The 19,852-nt window shown below is 48.5% G+C and overlaps 7 protein-coding genes across 7 annotated transcripts; 3 read left to right on the top strand and 4 right to left on the bottom strand.

Moving 5' to 3' along the window:
* Window positions 1–515: 515 nt before the first annotated feature.
* On the bottom strand, window positions 516–1,286 carry C7M61_004475 (uncharacterized protein; the record flags this gene model as incomplete). Its single annotated transcript, XM_024859795.1, has 1 exon — window positions 516–1,286. The coding sequence occupies one exon, from the start codon at window positions 1,284–1,286 to the stop codon at window positions 516–518; it is 771 nt and encodes a 256-aa protein (XP_024711944.1).
* A 444-nt stretch (window positions 1,287–1,730) lies between these two features.
* C7M61_004476 (uncharacterized protein) lies at window positions 1,731–2,216 on the top strand (the record flags this gene model as incomplete). The annotated part of the gene is made up of 1 exon (XM_024859796.1): window positions 1,731–2,216. The coding sequence occupies one exon, from the start codon at window positions 1,731–1,733 to the stop codon at window positions 2,214–2,216; it is 486 nt and encodes a 161-aa protein (XP_024711945.1).
* Window positions 2,217–2,836: 620 nt separating this feature from the next.
* Window positions 2,837–3,172, bottom strand: CYC1 (cytochrome c; the record flags this gene model as incomplete). Its single annotated transcript, XM_024859797.1, has 1 exon — window positions 2,837–3,172. One exon carries the CDS (start codon window positions 3,170–3,172, stop codon window positions 2,837–2,839), a length of 336 nt encoding a protein of 111 aa, XP_024711946.1.
* A 1,751-nt stretch (window positions 3,173–4,923) lies between these two features.
* On the bottom strand, window positions 4,924–6,555 carry CWC22 (U2-type spliceosomal complex subunit; the record flags this gene model as incomplete). Its single annotated transcript, XM_024859798.1, has 1 exon — window positions 4,924–6,555. One exon carries the CDS (start codon window positions 6,553–6,555, stop codon window positions 4,924–4,926), a length of 1,632 nt encoding a protein of 543 aa, XP_024711947.1.
* A 104-nt stretch (window positions 6,556–6,659) lies between these two features.
* On the top strand, window positions 6,660–9,392 carry C7M61_004479 (uncharacterized protein; the record flags this gene model as incomplete). The annotated part of the gene is made up of 1 exon (XM_024859799.1): window positions 6,660–9,392. One exon carries the CDS (start codon window positions 6,660–6,662, stop codon window positions 9,390–9,392), a length of 2,733 nt encoding a protein of 910 aa, XP_024711948.1.
* A 300-nt stretch (window positions 9,393–9,692) lies between these two features.
* On the top strand, window positions 9,693–10,562 carry C7M61_004480 (putative pantetheine-phosphate adenylyltransferase; the record flags this gene model as incomplete). Its single annotated transcript, XM_024859800.1, has 1 exon — window positions 9,693–10,562. The coding sequence occupies one exon, from the start codon at window positions 9,693–9,695 to the stop codon at window positions 10,560–10,562; it is 870 nt and encodes a 289-aa protein (XP_024711949.1).
* Window positions 10,563–10,610: 48 nt separating this feature from the next.
* On the bottom strand, window positions 10,611–14,465 carry C7M61_004481 (ubiquitin-specific protease; the record flags this gene model as incomplete). Its single annotated transcript, XM_024859801.1, has 1 exon — window positions 10,611–14,465. The coding sequence occupies one exon, from the start codon at window positions 14,463–14,465 to the stop codon at window positions 10,611–10,613; it is 3,855 nt and encodes a 1,284-aa protein (XP_024711950.1).
* Window positions 14,466–19,852: the final 5,387 nt, after the last annotated feature.

The raw sequence follows: 19,852 nt of genomic DNA on the forward strand, positions 1-19,852 counted from the left end.
CATCCTTTTAATTGCTTTTGTTTCTTTGATGCTGGCGTTGATGGTCCAAATCAGTGAAATGTCTCAGATGGCCTCATCTCTCCCATGCTACTCTATTTTATTCAACTCCTTTTCTGAAGACCACTTGTTTGATCTATTTGCTTTTTAAATTTACTTTTACTGGAAAAAGTCGATTTTGTTCTCTGTTTTCTTCTTATCCTATATTATAGTCTCCACCAGGCCCTTCTCTATGTCTCAGATGAGTTTATCGCCGCCCTTTAACGTAGCCATGGCTCTTATCTAACATTAGTTGATTATTTTTCACCGTCGAACCCATAGTCACGGCTTTACCCAAAAATCTGTTACTGTTTCCTAAAAATCAGATACCATGAATTGCACCAAGGAACCCGCCTCCAAATCTAAAGACCTTCTCTGATTATTGATAGCCCCTCTTTTAACCCCTCCACTAAACCTAACCCAAACCATCTACAAAATACCATTATCACCCATCGACTGTCTATGTACTGGCGGCGCCGTTAGTCGTAAAAGTCATCGTCATCTTCAGCATTGGCATTGAGAGCAGGGCCTCTGATACCCTTCTGCACAAACCGCGTCCTCCTGCTCTCCTCCAAATCCTCGTCATTCTGATTAATCTCCAAGCGCTCGTCGGCATCCTTCACGGCACCAATCTCCACAAGCACCTTCTCCAAGTCCCTCAATTTGCAGTCGCTGCCGCCCAATTGCGTCAACGTGACATACTGCTTGGCAATCTGCTGCTTGTGGTATATGATTAACGTGGGGCAGTTTGCCTCGGGGTAGTTTTCAACACATCTGTTGGCGGGAATTTCACAGAATTTGATTTCAGGAAACTTTCTCGCCAACTCGATCGTAAGCAGCCCAAGAAGACGAGACTGGACCGCCAGCTGCGCCAGCATGTGAAGAAACACAAAACAGTCGTCAGAAGCTTTGGTCACTTCGTCTGCGTATTCTGGCTTGGTGACATGCTGAACAGACCCGAACTTCAGTTTCTTCTGGAGTTCCTGAAGCTCCTGAAAACGCTTGTGCTTGTAGATTTCCAAAAACTCTTCATCCTCTTCATCTTCGAGCTCTTCGAGTTCACCCAAGTTTTTGGTTTCAAGACGGTTCTCGTGTTGAGCCTTGACGGCTTGTTCCAAAGCTTCTTCTAGTTCCTCGGTTGGAGACTTTGGGCGTTCTGGAATAATACCCTTAGCACGGAGAATGTCGTTCCATTCTGTATCCTCGTTGGGATCGACCTCCACAGGCACTTGGATGTCGTTTAAACTCATGGTGGTTGATGAAGTGTTCAAACTCCGATGTTCAGTTGATGTCGGTCATGTGTATGGTCACGTGATCTTGATTTTTCATGAATCTTCGAATGATCTTTGCCGGGTCTGACGAAATTTGTGGCTCATCTGAGAATTGAAGGTGAAGTCTTTAAGAAATGGAAGCTATGCCTCGGCAGATCAAGCCAAAGTCTATCTTGCACGTTTCCTGACTTTTTTCAAATGCACTTCACGAAGAACTCTTTCACTACTCTTTCAGCCATATTGTCATTTCCCCAAACCCATCCCTCCAAAGCCACCAAAATGCAACAAATAATGACCGCCCATGAGTCATTTCTCCACTTTGGTGAAGCCGACTGCACTGGTGATGCCAACACACCCGTACACCGCGCCTTTATCATCACTCCATCGATCCATCACCATCTTGAACCACATTCCTCCTCAGAAATGGTGAAATTCTACCTCAAAATCAAAGCCGAACTCGCCGGTGTCACCGATCTTGAGCCTGTGGACACTCCCGAAGCTCACCACGAGTACACTTTCAGAATTGAGTGCACAAAGTGCAGAGAAGTTCACGAGAAGCCAGTCAACATCAACAGATTCGAGAAACACGACATTTCCGGGTCGCGTGGCGAGGCCAGTTTTGTCTTCAGGTGCAAAGGATGCAAGCACGAGCACCTGGCGCTGATTGAACGTACCAAAGAGACATTGGAGGCTGGAAACAGCGGATGGGCTAAATTGCTTGAAATCGATGCCAGAGGTGTGGATTTCGTGGAGTTCATTCCTGAAGGCAGGTGGCAGTGTAAAGGTGAAGAGCTGGGCACGAAGTTCGAGGAGGTTGATTTGGAGGACAAGGAGTGGTACGACTACGACGATAAGCAGGGTGAGGAGGTGAGCATCACCGAGGTGGAGTTTGACATCCAGCGTGCGTGAGGGGAGAAGAATATTGGGAAATTTGCATTTCATCTATGTGGCCGTCCAGGGGACTTCTAGGAGTTTGGGTGGTTGCATGCAGCTGACAGGAAAGGTCAATGACCTAGCTGCTACAGATAAAGATGGGGTGATCTAGGGTGAGTGGGGTGGCAGATGCCAGATGAATAGGGTCTTTTCGAAAGGAAGACTGACAGGAGATAAGCGTTCATGGGCAGATGTCGGATGATACAGCTGCAGCAATCCTTAAGACAGTCAACGACAGACAATTGCAGCCGTACAGCAGAAAACGTTTATAGTGTTCGAGGCATGGAGCCTATCGTTATCAACGACGGAAACGTAATCATCGACTGAAGCGTAATCAACGCCTGCAACAATCGTAATCTTGCAACATGTGCATATGCAACCTCTGCGTGAAAAATCCACCTTATCGTGACCCCACAAAAGTGGCCCTACTCTTATCGAGCCGGTCATAGTCAAATCTCTCAAATCTCTCAATTCTACCAATCCCCGAAATCTAACCCGTGCTTCAGCACTGCTACATCGCCCGTCAAATCAAAACAAATGCAATAATTATATTTACAGTGAAGGAACGGCGCCAGCGTCTAGGCAATGCGAGAGGCCTAGTCTTTACAGGCCTTGGTCAAGTAGGTGATCAAGTCGTTTCTGTCCTTAGGCTTCTTCAAACCACCAAAGGCCATCTTGGTGCCTGGAATGTACTTCTTGGGGTTTTCAAGGTAGTCAGACATGGTCTGCTCGGTCCAGGTAACACCCTTCTTCTTGTTGGCGTCAGTGTAAGAAAAGCCCTCAGCCTGACCGGACTGTCTGCCGAAAACACCGTGCAAGTTAGGACCAACCTTGTTTGGGCCACCCTTCTCGGTGGTGTGGCACTGGAGACATCTGGTCTTGAAGAGGTTGGCACCCTTCTTCTCGGAACCCTTTTCGAACTTAGCTGGCATTTTTATGTATTATGAATGTGGAGATGAAAAAAAAACAACGATGGAGGCGAGTGAGCGTTTACCGCTATATATAGGGAAGAGGTGGTTTTTCTTTCTTGCCATGTAACAAAAAGGCCAATAAGCAGGAAGCTGATTTTCCGCGCGCTGCCATTGGCCGGAAAAACTGCTCTTCGCTTGCAGGCACGTGACCCGCTGGGCACCACAAACGGCTGTATTCTTCCGGGACACCCTCTGTCCGTCCGTCCGATGCCCGCAAACGCTTCTACTGACGCTGCTTCACCGACCCATGCCATTTAAACCGCAATAATCGTCCTGCATGGCGCCTGTTTATTTTATACCCGCTAGGCCATTGGCTACGCGAGCCAGCGGTCCGGCACGGGAGAAACCGGAACGGTCCTGCGGAAGCCATATAATGACCGTCTTCTAGGTCAGGTGACGCGAAACGGTACCGTGCTTTGTGCAGCTGCTGGATTATAGCCGCGGCATGTCTCACCCAGTGGCTTGAGGAGATTGAGTATGATGATAAAAAAGAGATCCCTAAAAAAGGGATTTCTTATAGGGATCTCCAAATCGACTACTTGGCCGTTCCTTGAAAAAGTTCATCAAATTGTGGTCCCGATTTGTATGCTGGGATCGTCCCTTGCTACCCGCGTTAATTCTCTAACCTTATCTACTTGTGGAGATATCGAACGATTGCACGTTTCCACAATCTTTATTTTTTTTTTTCAGAATTTCCCAGAAATTTCCGTTTCCACGCAATCCGTGGCTTCTCTGGCTCAGATAAGCTTCTCTGGCTCAGATAAGCTTCTCTTGCTTCGCCTGGCTTGTTATTGCTACACTGCCAGTGCTCTAAATGGCTGCAAAACGAGCAACTCACTAGGTTGCTGATGACAGACCCATGCGGCGTGAGCGTTTGGTGCCAAAGAGTGGTCATTTTGGAATCTTGAAAAAGGAATTTTTTGCTGTGTTGTAGAAGTTTCTGTTTCTTGGGAGGTGATTGAATGTCATGAACCAAGTGTTGAAGAGGTGCATCAGCGTAGGTGAACTGGTGAAGATACAAGCCTTAGGACGAAGATGGACAAAAATGGGCCTCTGAGGTCCAGATCCTAGTTGCTTCACATAGCTGGTGAAGCTGTTTTTGGTGCCTTCTCAATAAAAGTCAACCTTCTCTCCGTAGACTCCGAAACCTGCCAATGTTCTTTAACTCACAGTGCTGATACGAAAGTCTGTCTTTCAGTGACGTCAATTGCCTCTAGTGGTGGCCTCTATCGATTGGAGTTATCAAATTATTATCAAAGTGAGTGATTGTGATCATATATTGAGAAAATAGTGAGTCTACTTTGTGCCAATATGTCCTTACACCATATCGTATCATTCAATACAATAGAACAGGCTGCAAACCTCAAGCACCCACTATTCAACTCTACACAAACAATAGCATAAGTCACAATCTCCATTACATTCCCATATCACAATCTCGTATCAACTAGAATCCCATATCAATTACAATCACCTATCAATTAAAATCACCTATCAATTACAATCACCTATCAATTACATTCACCTATCAATTACAATCTCATATCAATTGCAACCTCATATCAACTACAATCTCGTATCAATTACAATCCCAGATCAATTACAACCCCAGATCAATTACAACCCCAGATCAATTACAATCTCATACCAATTACAACCTCATCAACTCCATTACGTGATTGTATTTATGCATTCGTAACAACTTCATCACCCTACTCCTTGCTTTCGGCCTCCCGGGACGGCGTCCTGGACGGACTTCTCGACCAGCTTCGGGACCTCGATCCACTGCGGCTTCTGGAGGGACTTCGAGAGTACGACTCAGAACGGCTGTAGGAAGCCAGATCTGAATACGATCCCGACGACGAGCTGCGACGACCACGAGGCTCGGGAAGATTCTTGAGCACCTGTCTCATTTCCTCTGTCAAAACACCCAAGCCGATGGCCGTGAAGTAGTTGATGGAAAACATGATATGCGCCTGGTCCAGCTCGTCCACCAGAACCACAGGGAACATGCCACGGAGCGTGGGCTTCACTTCGGGATCCTGAACGAGCCGCTTCACCTCGTTCACGCCCATCTCCTCCACAAGCTCTTGGAAGAGGAACTTTATGAAAACTCGACTGGCACTGTTGGTTCCGGTTTCCGTCAACTCCACATGGCCGAGCGTCTCCTGGGGCCGTAAATTATCTGATGCAATCAAGTGGCCAAAAAACTTGCCCATGTTTCGGAGCTGGGAGCCCTCGTACTGGTAGCATGTGTCGTATTTTTGCTGGAACTCGTTGGTGAAGGTATTATTCCACTCCTGGCTCATTCCGCTCATTTTCTCTCCAATGACGCCAAAATACTTGGAGTACGTTTTTTCCTGGGCACAGCACTTCACGATCATGTCGACGAGAACCGCCTGCTCGAGCTTCTGCTTCTGTCTGACTCGAAGAAGCTTGTGCACGGCTTCGTCTGCAGACATGGACGACATCACCGTCAAATAGATGGTTTTCTGGTGCTGGAGAAGCGTCTTGTCGGTCATATCGGTGGTTTTCTGCGGGTGTTCGACCTTCTCGCTGGGTCGTTCTTGCCTGACCTCCTCGGCGAGAATCTGTCTCTGCAATTGGCTGTAAGTGGCCTCTGCCACCTCGAACTCCGGGTCCTCCTGGAAGTAATTAAGGTCCGTTCCGGGCTCCTGGAGGTCGGTGAGGTCCACGTAATGCGTGGCTTTCTCGGTACCCTCCACAAGATCGAGCTCAGGGTCTATAAGGTATTTGGGACGATTGCGGCGGTGCTCGAGGAGATACTGGATGTCGTTGCGGCGTTTTTCCAGAAGCCCGCCTTCCTGGAGCATGTTTCTTAGTTGGTCGTAGATCAGATTCGCCGAGGTTTTGGCGTTCTGGTCTAGATACGCCAGCATGTTCTCCAAGGCAAACGACGCCAAGTGCACGGAATCGTCCGTGACCGACTCCTCCACCAAAAGCTGCAAGATCTGCAACAACACCACGTCCTCCACGACCTTCTGCTTGATCAACTCACAGAGGAAAAGCAACACCCTGAAGATCCTCGTGCAGTCGTTTTTCATGTACAAGTACTTCCAAAGCGCCACTGTCCGGGCAGCAACGAGCTCTCCGATTTGCGGAACCTTCAGGTTCAATACCGACACCAACAGGGCGAAAACAGCGTGTTTGTCGGGCTCTGTAAGCACATTTGCTAGGATTGCTCGAGCCAATATCCCACGGCCTCGAACGACGTTTGTTTCGAAAAGCTTGATGGAAATGTGCTTGACGTTGCTTTTGTTGGCACGAGCCACGTGTTTGCCAATGGCTCTCCGGAGCTGGAGCCACAGCTTTCTTTGGTCCATAGCAAGAAAGAGTAGGGTCTAATGGCTGCGAATCGGAGTGTATATGTTGGTGATAAATGGCTGCGAAGAGCATCACATACACCATCAACACTTTTTGGAGCACCATGATTTTAAGGCGGTTTTTGTCCCGAGCCGCACAGGAGGCGCCGTCCAGGCCGTCTTTTTCGCATATAAAGGCGAAGCTCCAGCGCTTTGTGGAAAACGGCGAGATTCAGCCGCTTCTGCCTGCTCAGGCTGCTGCTCATATTCAACATAAGAACCGCCGGGTGGCGCTCAATGCGGCGAAAAACCTGCTCAGTGCGCAGAAAGCGCTTCTTTTGATAAGGTCGAAGTTCGACGCGGCGCTTCTCCGACGGGGCCTGCGTTCCCAGCCGGTGGATTTGGAAAAACTCCGTCCTAGTGATCTTGAGGTCACTCTGGAGAAGCTGCTTGCGGTGTTCGAGAACCTCATGGAGATGAAACGCATCAGCAAGAAGAAGATCCCGCCGAAACTCATGCTTTTCTTGTGTGGCGTGGCACCCGAGGCGCTTCTAGATCCGTTCAAAGTCACCGAAGCTGTGCTCAAGCTTCTAGAAGCCGATAGATCCACCGTCAGGGCCATGGAGCTCTGCCACATGGCACGTGGGAACGCCGTGGTGGCGCTGAACGCGTGTATCCAGTGGTGCTTCGAACACGGCAAGGTGCAAATGGGCATGAAAGCGTTGCACGATCGCAAAAAATGGATGATACCGACCAACGAACAAACATACGTCTTGTACTTTGACGGCTTGGCGCGGCACTTTGGCTGGGGCGGCGTGACCAAGACCATGGCTGACGATTTGTTTGGTCAGTTCCAGAGAGTCAAGAGACCTACGGTGAGTGTGTTCAATGCCTGTTTGCTGGTTCTCATGAAAAGCTTCTCCCACAACCAGCAGTACGCCATGGAGCTTTTTGAGCTTGCCGAGGAGGCCAAGTCGTTCAGGCCGGACTGCCAGACGTTTACGATTTTCCTTAACGGACGCAAGCACTTTATTCAAGAGCAGGTTTCTCAGGTCAAGACAGCTTCCAACATTTCTGCTGCAGAGCGTACCAGGAAGCTTTTTGCGCTTCAGGCGGAGCTCGTGGAGACGGCCGAAAACGTATACAGAAAAGTCATGGAACTGGCCATTCCTCCAGTGCCTCCTACCAAGGCTGAAGCGGAGGCTGATCCTGAGGTGCTTAAAAAGTACAGGGAGGATATCCAGGGCATTCTCATGGACATTGATCCCGTTTTTGCCTCCACCTTCGTACTGTGCTACGTTAACAATTTTGCAGGCACCTCGGTGACGCCCAATTCGGGATCCCATTATCAGTACATGCTCCAGGGTCTTGAGTACCTCCGGTTGTGGTGCCCCGAGGTGGAGCTGATGTTGCATTTTGCCAAGGAGAACGACGAGACCAGGGTGCTTGAGCCTTCGGCTGACGTTAAAAGACGGACAGACGAGAGAATCGAGGAGGCTGCTGTGGAAAATAAAGATCTTCCAGAAACCCACGTCAAGCCGCTTGTCAAGGAGGAAGTGAACCCCTTGGTGGTTTTCCCGCCTCCGTTATTCTCTACAAACAAGACCAGGGCCATTTTCTCCGATAAAAAGAAGCGTTTGGTGGACTTTTCTCGTCCTCGGTTTGCTGATGTGAAGAGACTCGCTCAGCACCAGACGTACGTTTCTTCCCAGGGCAAATTCGGTAAGAAACTCCCCCTGCTGGTCCACATATCGTTGGAAAAGGGTTTGGGCATCAACAACTTCTTGTTGGGACACGCCACGGACTCTCTTTTGAAGATTGGTGCTGTGAAGGAGTTCTACTTGGCCATGTGGTACGCCTTGACGAAATGGGGCGGTCTCTACGTCAGCCGTACCGACTTGAAAAAGGCCGTTTCTGACGGTTTGAGCTGTGGAGCGTTGCCTAGGTCTCAGTATCCCGACTTGACAAGAGTGAAGAACGAAAAAGGCAAGTTTGACATCAAGGAGTGTCTTGTGGGAGATGAGGCCCCTACTAAGGACGAGGGCGAATTTACAAAGCTTTCAAAGAACGAGAAGCAGGACTTGACGGCGCCCCATGAATGCACCGTCATTGACCCTATGCTCGTGGAAAACTTTATCTACAAAATCGAGGAGAACTTTCCCAAACGGTATGTTCCCGTGAAGTTCATCACTGAGCTTCTTGCGGCCATAGTGTCTCCAGCGTCCAACATCGGCAAATCCCTCAAACCGAGGGACAAGACATTCGATGTGGTTTTTTCTATCCTCAAAAGAGACATCTACCACTACAACGAGAAGAATCTCCACAAAGGTCTTGTGGCCAACCGCAAGAAAAAGCTTGCCAATAACACCCCCAAAAAGAGTCTCACAATGGAGCAGCTCAACGACTTGCTTGATCCTTTGGCAGTGCTCATGAAGTGTATCATGGTGGCCGAATCAAGAACTTACGGTTTGGGCAAAAACAGACAGGCGCTCATGCTGAACAGTTTTGTGGATTCCTACAACTCGCTCGTCCAGCATATCACCAGCACCACCTGGACAGATGCACCTGAAACCCACGACAATGCGTTGGAGGTGCACAAGAAGATTCTCGGATCGGGTATTTTGTTCTATACACCTAGGGAGATATTCGATCCTCGGAGAAACATCGCCAATGCCACGGTGGTGGGCAACTCCGTGCGTTTTGTGTACGGAAAGTTGAAGGACAGAGAGGACCTTGACGAGAAGCTGAAGCGGTTGATGTTGGCGCTCAAGTCGTTTATTCAGTTGGAGTCGAAGCTGGTCGATGTGGAGCACAAACTCAAGGCTCTCCAGTGGAGGGTCTACAATGCCTGTAAATAGGCGTGGGCGGAAGTTCACAGTTACTTGTAAATAGGAAAAGGTTGGATGGGAAAACACAATTGGTAGAATATCATCACCCTAGTTGATTGCGTATAGTAGGTGGGTCTCATGATAGTCATAAGCGCATGGTCCAGTATTCCATGTATTGCTATCCCCTTTTAAAAAGCACAACAAACTCCCAGAATTGTACGGAAGCCTATTCCAAATGATGACCACCTTCTAAAAAATTCCCCGTTTCTGGAAATTTTCACCAAACCCCCACCCTCAACTTCCCCAGATTGTGCGAAAATCTCATCCATCATGGGTTTCTCTACGGTATTGGTGGTGGAAACACCGGTTTCCAAGGACTACGGGCGGTTTTTCGAGGCCGTTTTCGCTCAATTGCCTTCTTCTCATCCAGGCGTCGATATTCTCGTGGCACACCCGCCAAAACAAACAAAAGAGCTCAACTTCGTGCTTGCCCAGTTATACAACCAGGTGAGAGGTCATGCCAACAAAGGCAATTTTTCCTTCAAATTCGGCATCAATGTGATCTTCCAAACAAGGAGAACAGACTGGGAATTAGCGTTTGTGCCTAAGGGCGAGTCATCCGAATTTGGCTTATCTGATCGGGTTCTCACTGTGGAAGCAGATATCAACACATTGAAAACACCAGATTTTGCGTCTTTTGCGTACCAGCAATTCGCCGTTAGTGCAGTGGGTGGAACGTTTGATCACCTTCACGATGGTCACAAGATTTTGTTGCTGATGGCGGCTTTCGTGACGAAAAAACACCTTATCGTTGGTGTTACGGGTCCTCAGATGCTTTTAAAGAAGAAATACGCCGATGCCATGGAGACGATTGAACAGCGCATCAAAGCCGTGACGAGGTTTTTGCAGGAGATTTTGCCTGCCTCGGTCAGTTTTGCCATTTACCAGATTGACGATGTTTGTGGTCCTACTGGCTTCATCAAGGACATTGACGCTTTGGTGATCAGCGAGGAAACGAGAAAAGGCGCCGATTTCGTGAATGACTACAGAGAAAAACAGGACTTCCCAGCGTTGGAAGTGGTTTCTGTCGATGTCCTCGGTGCAACAGGCAAGGAGGATGAGAATTGGCAGGGCAAAATCAGCTCTACTGACTTGCGTCAAGAGGAACTCAAGAGAGTCAAGAAACAGCGCCTTCACTAGGCGAAAGACAACCGTGCATTGTTACAAAGATCAACTTTGCGGCAAACATCATCTGATCGATATACCCTTCTCAAACGGATTCTGGCGGCGGGGATTCCTGTCGGGATGATCGAGCGCAAGGAAAGTGTCGGCATCGAACTTCTTGAGCTCCTCGAAAAGCTCAAGGTTGGGGTTGTCGCTATCAAGGTACCGGCCCTTGTCATTGGCGTCCGTGAGCGCAATGCGGACCTTCTCGAAAGCCAGCCCACCGAGGCCGAGTTTCTTACGCAACCGCGTCTTTGTCTCTTCGAAGGGCTCCCCTGGGAATACGACAAAAATGAACGGCTTGCTGTGGCTGTACGAAGGATTCTTGTGGAAGTGGAACACTGGGATGAGGTTCAGCTTCTGTGATAACTTCTGTGCCTTTTCGAACTCAACCCGGAGAAGCTCGTCTTCGATATCATCCTTCGAAACGTGCTTCTCGTCGAAACGCTTGAACAAGTCATTGCTGACGAGAATCTCCACCTCGGCAGGGAAATAACCGCAGTAGATCTCTGAAGCATTGGGGAGATCACTGATTTGACGGTCGAACTTCACAAGATCACTGTACTTGCTGTCCTGGCCGGCCCATACAAGCAAGTTACTCCAAAGCTTTGGCGAAATATCAAGCTTGTGGATCAACTTCTTCACCAAATCGGCGACCGTACTAGTCTTAGGAACCAACAAGTCGAATAAATGGAATTGCTGAATCGTATTCATCCAGTAGATCTTGATTGACCTGAGATTCTCGTACTCCTTCAACGTGATGTTGAGAATTTCATACTCAAAATTCGTGACGGAGGAGACGGATACCTGTCTCGTGAAGACCTGCGAGAGAGATTGTGTCGACAGCAATGGGAATCTTGTTCCGTGATTGTTCACCACAAATAAACGTAACTTTGCAGGATCAACAGTCTCACCAAGCTTTTTTGCAACCGCATCAGCGAGCTGTGCGTAAGAAAATTGGGTCAGGATCCACATATCAGTAGACTTGCTCATCTCCTTCGCAAGCTCAATGTCAGCTGTTTCCGCCTGTGACGCCTTCTCGCCATTCTTCTCATCACCATTCTTGTCGTCATCAGCGACAAAGTCACTGTCTTCTTCCTCCTCGTTTGCCTTGAATGGTTTCACGTGGATATGAAGCCTTGTGAGCAAGAAGTCATAGTATTCCTTTGCATTCACGAAAAGTCTGTCAAATGTAGCACTCTCTATGTCAGCAAGCTGCACTGTCAAGATGTCTCCTGTGCCCAACTCATTCTTTTCAAATGTCGTTGTATCATCGATAGGCTCCACACTTGTGTGAGTGACCTCCTCAAAGTACGTCAAAGGCGTGTTTGGGTCAAATTGAAGCACATTGTTGATAACTGGAGTCAACAGCGCAACCTGCGAATCTAATGGAACTGTCACATAAGTAAGTCCACGAACTTCATCACTGACAGGGTCAAAGTACTTGATGAATATTCTGATGGAGTTTGAGGACTCGGCTGGTAAGGAGTGAGTTGTTTTGTTGGAAAGGATTCTCTGTGTGGCTGCCTCAAAGTCGAATTGCTCAGGGCTGATCAATTGAGTTGACTTCTCGATGCTCTGGAGTTGCTTTGATGGTTCATCCACGAAGAAAACCATCTCTTCGTAACGGCGCTTGAAGCATTGAGTGTACACTTGGCTCACTGTAGCACTGAGGAGCAGCTCCGGAATTGGAGCATCCGGTCTGTTTGTCCGGTTGTTGCGATGACTAACGCAAAGAAGCTTGAATGGCCAGCTCGAAGACAGTTCACTGTCGACAGAAATAGCGCTTTCAGTGGTGTTTCCAGTCTCTGAAGGTGTAGAATAACCCAAATGTTCTGCAACTTGCTCATAAAGATTGGAGAGAGGGGCATCCTTCTTTACTTTGATGGTGACTGGATAGGCATCCTTGTTGAAGATCTTTTCGTCATAGAGGCGAGGCTCAGTTGGATCCGGGTAGGTGTCGAAGCCATTGTAGTGTGCAAAGTTCTTGACAGTGATCACCTTCACATACATGTAAAAGAGGGCCTCTTTCCTGGCGGTTTCAGCTCTTGCAAACTCCTCTTGCTCTCTCTCTATCTGCTCGGCAACATACTTTGGTGTAGGTGCCAACGACTGTTGTGGAAGCAAGACGTTATCCAATTCAGACTCACGCAAGTACACCAACATGTAGGCAGATGTGGCTCTCCGGATCAAGTATTCATTCTGCTCATTGCGTGTGAGGAGTCTGAGTTGCTGAGCAGAAACCTCAGAGGCACCGTAGTTCTCATAGAACACCTGGTTTGGCGTGGCCTTCCACACCTTGTCGTCATCAAAGCGCAACCACTTGTCATCATGTGCTTCAGGCTTAATCAAACCGTAATAGTGACCATTCGAGATGCTACCCTGATGTACAAGAACACCATGAAGCTTATAGTTCCAATTCTCGTTCTTTACTTCTTCGGGTAAATCATCATCAAGGAAAGGTCTTAGGTCAACTTTATCGGGGAATTCGTAATAGTCATCAATCTTCACAAGGTCATCAACCATAAAATCGTACTCAAACCGCTTCAATTGGAGATGAAGGATAGGGGGGAAGGAGCGGAACACAACACCTTTTTTGGCATCCTGGTAGCCGTGTTCATCGCCAGCCTGATATTTGTTTTCGCCGTCGAGCATCTCAATCTCAATGTAGTTCTTGAACGATTCTGTGAGGTTTTTGAAGCCACGGACGTTGAGTTGGATGTCCCAGAAGTCCTCCTCTCTAGAAGACTCGTAAGGCACGTCCACACACTTGATGTAGGATTTCATCTTACCAACAAAAAGATCGTTGAGCTTATTCTCAATTTTTGTTCCCTTCATTGCCATCTCAAGCTTATCCATCAAAACACGATTGAGCTCTTGGATGTCGTGTTGGGTGAATGCATCAGAGGAGTCCCAGCCAAAGGACGTGGTAAGCTCCATCGTGCCTACTGGCTCGTTTGACAGCTGCAACAGATAGAAAATACGCTGCAATGCCAATGGCACAGCTTTGCTCTTTGTCTCGCTCTGTGGGTCTGTAGGAATCTGGTTGACCAAATCTCTAAATATTCTTGTAGTGTAGTAGGATTGGAGAAGGGAGTTGAGGTAACAGGTGGCACCTTGGTTATTCAAGCCAACGTAGCCTGTCTGTGCTTTGGAGTCGTAATCGAGCCAATTGTGCCACAAGACACCCGTGGAGGAGTCGTCAATCACACGCACATAACCTGTGATGTTGAACTGGTTCTTCTCCATCAAAGGATGGCCATACCTGGCAGTGCTGGACAAGTCACGAGCGGAGATAAACGTCAGGAACCCCCAATCGGTCTCTCCCTTGTTGAAACGGTGACTCAGTACGTTGGCAATGTGCAGCTCTGGATGCAGCGGGTTCCACAAGTCAAATGCAAACTGAGCACACACGTACCAATTGGGGTCCACGTTGCCGTCGGCATCCTTGGGTGGATGGGGCTCCATGTACAAGGAAATCAGGTCATTGTTGGCCTTGGACGGGAACATGAGCACGGTCCAGTTGTAGCCGCCACACTCCACAACCGGACTTCTCGCCTTCTCCTCTTTCTTCACAGAACTCCAGTCCTTGATCTCCCAGACCACGTAGGCCTCGTCCTTCACAGGGTAGTCAGGCACGGGCTTCATTAGCGTTTTCGATAACGTGTCAAAGTCCGACGCCACAGGGCGGGTTTTAGTATCAGCAGGTGGCCTTTCTGGGGAAGTCACGTCCTCCAGAACCTCGGACATGTTTTCAGCATCCAGGCCGTCAATCGGCAAGCCCGACTTGTCCAACATCTCGTAGTCACTGGAATCTAGCTCCACCACATCACGAGGCGCATCTGCTCCGTTGTTTCCACTTCCCGGTTTGCTAATCATGGCAGCTTGGGTAGCTTCAGGCAGAACAGAATCGGTGCCGATGATGTGCTTTTTCGCTTTGGTAGTTTTCTTGTATAGCCTCAGTTTGGAAAAAGAGGAAAATGGGGCCAATTCAGGCAGAAGGTGTCAATTGGGTCGAGGTGCTTGTGGTGTAGTTTGGAGCAATGGATAGGGAGGGAGTGATCCGGTCACGTGACCAAAACGGTGCCTCCGAGGATTGTTTGTTCCCAGGGGCCGCCGTTACTGGCTGGATTTGCGGTGATTTGCATTGGATTTTGTTTATTTTTAATGGTTTTTTTGATTTTTGTTTTTTGGGGATGGCGCCGGTGGCTTTGGACTTGACGGTGCGGAAGCAACCGGCGGGTTTAGTAGACCGATGCGGTGATGGAGGTGCAGCTGGGTGTGGATTCGGGCGATTTGGGGGAAAAGTGGGGGATTTCGTGATTTGGGGGTCCCGCGTGGGGGATTGACGTGGGGGCGATGCTGCAAAACCGTGAATTCACGCTGGAAGTTGGGTGGGGGTGTTTACTGGTATGGGTGCAAATGCGACTGCCTGATCTAGCCAGAGGTGATCCAGGGGAGGTGGCAAACAAAATGTGAGGTTGCAGTTATTGAAAAAAGTGATTTGACGGTTGTATGATTGATTTGGGCAGAACTTCAAAAGACGGTTTTTTTTTTTTTTTGATTTGTGGTTTCTGAACCTGGTGGTGGTCCTCGGGTTTAGTCTGACAGGAATGGCTGCGAAATGCTTAGTGAGAGATGCTTAGTGAGAGATGAGGATCTAGGTAGGGTGAGTTTAGAAATCGGAATCAGAGGTATGGAAAGACTGTGATAGAGAGGTATCAGAAGCTTTTTGACGATAATGATGTGGATGGATGGAATAGGTGGAGATTAGGTGGAAGCTGGTGATAAACGTGCAGCCAACAACCATGAAACCAAACCAATATTTAGATGGAAATTGAAATTTCAATTCTAAGCTTCCAAGGGTTCAGTCCTGTAGTGCTTAATAAGTCGAAATTCCGTTATGAGGATTCTCGTTTAGTTCTCTCCTAATACCCTAAAATGGCCTCACTGACTTCACGGAGTGGGCAGATATCAGGAAGTGCCCACTCGGGCTGACGTCGAAAAATCGAGGCACAAAGTGGAAATCAGCTACTTTGTACTTGGAAAAGCCCATTTTGGATGCTCTTTCTGCTTTCTGTCGAGGATTCGATTTTTGGGGTGTTGTTGAACATTTCGCAGAAGTGTGGTGCTTCAGTGTGAAAGTGCAAAATCATGAACCGAAGTGGGAACCAGAAGAATACAACTTTTCTGTTTATATGTATCTTTTGAAAAGATAATAGAATGTAAAAGCCCGCAAGAAAATGGCAACTCCATGCTGCCACAAGAGTATTCAAAGTGAATCTGTCGAATCTTCACCACACATTCAGCTTCCACCAGAAAACCAAAAAATCCACCATCCTCACCGCCGCCTGCCCCTTTCAACCTCCGTGATCGGCGTCGAACCGATAATTAAACTTTCAAGCTGATATAGCCGCCCATGAGGTGCCAAGGCGGATATACCGATTTGGCTAATTACACACATCCGGCCTGAAGCCCGAGAGGCCATCGCCTGATGGTCCGAGCATTTACACTAAATTGCAGAGACTCAGATTTTTAGAGGATATGTCCTTTTAGTAAATATAAAAATCTTGTTTGAGTGTGTTTCCCCTATTAACATCCTCCATCAGTAATCATCTAGACGTACACTAGGCCACCCAGGCCATCTCGGTAATACCGGTCGGACAGACCCTGCAAGATAAACTACAAGTCCCAGATTCGGACCAACCCTCGAAACTCAACCGACCCGACCGGAACGAAATCTTAAACTCAGGTGCTGATTGGGAGCCCGAACGATGCTCACTTCATTTAGGCCCTTCTGCTTGACGCATTATCTGCGTCTAGACTGTGTTTACACACTAGAAGCGATGGGCCAGGGCGGTTTTGTGATTCGATAATGTACAGAGAAGGCCTGCCCGTCGTGAGGCTCTGGCTCCGTACGATCAGCGATACGATCGATGGAGGGAGGTGAATTGATTGTGAGATTTGGAGAGGAGATTTAAGGAAGATGAGGTGAATTGGATATTTAGAGAGAGGTTGAAGTGCCTAAGGAGTCGTAGTTGATCAATTGAAATGCCAGGAATCTTGGTCTGGATACAAAGTATTGTATTGTAAACGAGTTCATAACCGGGCGATAGGGTGGTTGCTAGGAAGCTCAGGGGTAGCAAAGTAAAGGAATTGGGTTTGGTTCACAATTGAGCCCACAGCTCATGTGCTGAAAACTGTGGATTCCACATTCCCTCAAAATCACTCACTGAAACTTCATTTAAATTCATTCAGATCAACTACCGATCGATTTTTTCGATCAATTGCATCGATCATTGCAAAAATCTAACCATATCGAATTCCCCCGCAAGATCCAGTGTAACCGGCCCAGAAACAGCCATTGTGGTGGGTGCAAAATCAGAGGAAACCGCTGCACAAAGACAGCCATTATGCCACACAATAGGCCATCCCATAAGTCTAGAGCAACCCAGCTACGGCCGAAACTCAATCAAAGGCTATTCTTCATTTCCTCCCAATCCGGGTTCAATATTCAATTTTCAGTTTGTGCTAGGGAGCAACTAAGACGCCGCAGAAGGTGCTAACTGATTTGGAACACCCGGCTACAAAAGAGGAAACAGAAAAAGACAACACAGCGGATGGCACTACATTCCAAGGCATGTGCTGTTAAGTCGAGGCGGCCGGGTCAATTGTGAAAAATGCATTCCCTAAAATCTTCAGTAATTGAGTTATTGGCGGGAGTCTAAAGCCAATTGGCCCAGGCTGAAAAAGTGCAACGACAGTGCGTAAATAATTTGCATGTTTAGTGGCACTAGAGCGGCACCGAGCGAATTAGAGGAATTAGAGCGATTAGGGCGAAATTAGGGTGCTTTTCTGCCATTATGCCAGAACGTAGGGCGAAACTGGCCTGGTCTGGCCCGGTGCGAAGAAAAAAAGGACGCTGAAAAATCAGACGGCGGGGGTTCAACGAATTACAATAACGAGAAAAAAATTCCACAAAGGGTTGGATTACACAAAGGTTTAGAGTTTGGAATCGGGCACCTGGACTCGGCCTCTTCAGATATACAAGGCAAAGGCAAACGAAAAAAGCTGGACGGCGTTCCAGGAGCCGTATGCTGATGTGTAGCGTCTGAAGCTCATTGGTCCGGCAGATTTTTCAGACAGGTTGAGGGAGGTTTCAGCGGCCGGAAGAGCCTAGTAGGTGGGGGTTTTTGGGGTGCAAAAAACGGCATTCTCTGTAGAACTACAGTATAATGGTTTTTGGAAAAAAATGTATCATTGTCGCCCCGTTTTCTGTCCATTCCCGTGGGTTCTAGACCTGTATTGGCAAGGCGAAACAAGAAGAGGACGATTGCACAGAGCCGCTGATGCAAGTCATAAACCGGAATTGGCAGCGCCGCACGACCGGGGGACCCAACCGGCCACCTGCTTTTTGCAAACCGACCCGGGGCCGTTCGATGTCGTCCTCGGTCGGAATGATGCCCTAGCAATCATTGATAGAATGGGCTAGTTTCTGCCGTATGGTTTTGTCCCGCCGACTCGTTTTGTGGTGGGTTGCGGTTCTGCGGCGCTCGAAATCAAAACAGACGAAAGCGGTTCGTTTGACGATGCACGCACGTGATCCGGATCACGTGACATACAGTCAAGAAAAAAAAAATCGTAGGCAAGTCTGCCGGAAACAGGCCGACTTCCGAGGGTGCCTGTTTTGCTGCCAGATCCGGCCCCAGATACGGCCAGACGAGGTAGTGAAATGTCTCCCTGGGTGAGTAGTGAATCAGAAAGTCCAGGGTAGGTAGGTTCCAGTGTAGTAGGGTGGAGCTCAGCCCAGGTGGGCTTAAAACGTCGAGCGAGCGTTTCGCGGGTTAAGCCTAGCCGGTGGCAGCAAAATCACAGATACGGTGGAAGCCCAAGGAGGGGTGGCATGAAGAAGGCTGTAGTATTGGAGGTGGAGGCAGTGGGGTGGGGGTCAGAGAAGGTGAATTATCAGATCTGCTTCAGGCGAGTCAGATGGAGTTTCCAGTGGAAGAAGGATTGATCTGTAAATGTCATTTGATTTGGTTTTGTAGGTTTTGGGGTTTGAAAAAAGACAGAATTTGAATTCGTGGCCTTAGAATTTCCAAATCTCCATGGTTGGTAATCGACTGGGACGACTATGGACCACTCCATTGCACGGTGAAACTATGCTCATGGCGGCGAGGCACAGATCGTGAAAATCCAACGAGGCGGACGGTGGAGGGCAGCGAAAAAGGCAAAAATCGCCAGATCGCTGACGTCAGAGAAAAAGGCATTTCGGCCAGGGGCCCGAGGTTTAGACGAGGTCAAGCCACCACGGGCAGCCCGCGAGGGAATTTTCAGTTGACGGGTCCCAGTCGTCAAGTCGTGGAAGTCGAGGGTTCGTTTGAGAATTGAACGAGCGAAATGTGGGAGATGAAAAAAGAAGTGGATTTTTGAAATGAGAGAGGATTCATGGAAATCGAGGGAATGACGTTTTTGGAATTGGTCTGGCTTTGTGGTGCCATGGCTGAACCTGGTTCCCTGGGTGCCTGGCATTTGCAACCGCACCGCGACGTAGGCACCCAGCCAAGGAGGCCAAAGCCAGGAGACTTTGAAGTTGAGTGAAGAAAATACGATGAAGAAATACGACTGAAGAATACGATTGCAGAAAATAGAAAGACGATTAATCAAAAATCACCGTCAAACGTCAATCACCAGTAAACAAGCACATTCAACTGGACAATTCGCAACACCTCGTCAATAACCACCTCCCCAGCATGCAACCCCGGTGACTCTACGGCTTTTCTGGTCCAAGGCTCATTGTTCCACGCCGACGTCACCACGTAGATAATTGACTTTCCCAAACGGCCACCTCCCCACTTCCACCGTGGCTTCCTTGGCTGTTGTTGACGTGCCAAGGCAGAAACACGAGATGAAGAAGGTCGATAGGGGAGAGTTACGGTGTGGACGGTAGACACTAGGCATGGAGACGAATTAGGAGGCTACCAGGAGCCTACCAGGAGACTACCCAGGAGCCATGGGGCAGGAGGTAATTAACGTTAGGTCGTGATGCGCCAGGCACGAAGGCACACCAAACACAAATCAACTTGTTCAAGAACACAGATGGATGGACTGGTGGAATGGTTGCAAATTGTCACATCCTTGTGCTGCCCAACCTCTAACGCCGAATGTCGTGGCCTGAACCGACCTATGGCCCCGACAGCATCCGGGGAGTCGATCGCTTCGTTCCTTCGGTGGCCCCCGGAATTGCCTCCTGTTGCACAAGACGC

Source organism: Candidozyma pseudohaemuli (genome assembly GCF_003013735.1).
Source record: "Candidozyma pseudohaemuli strain B12108 chromosome Unknown scaffold00015, whole genome shotgun sequence".
NCBI lineage: Eukaryota > Fungi > Ascomycota > Pichiomycetes > Serinales > Metschnikowiaceae > Candidozyma > Candidozyma pseudohaemuli.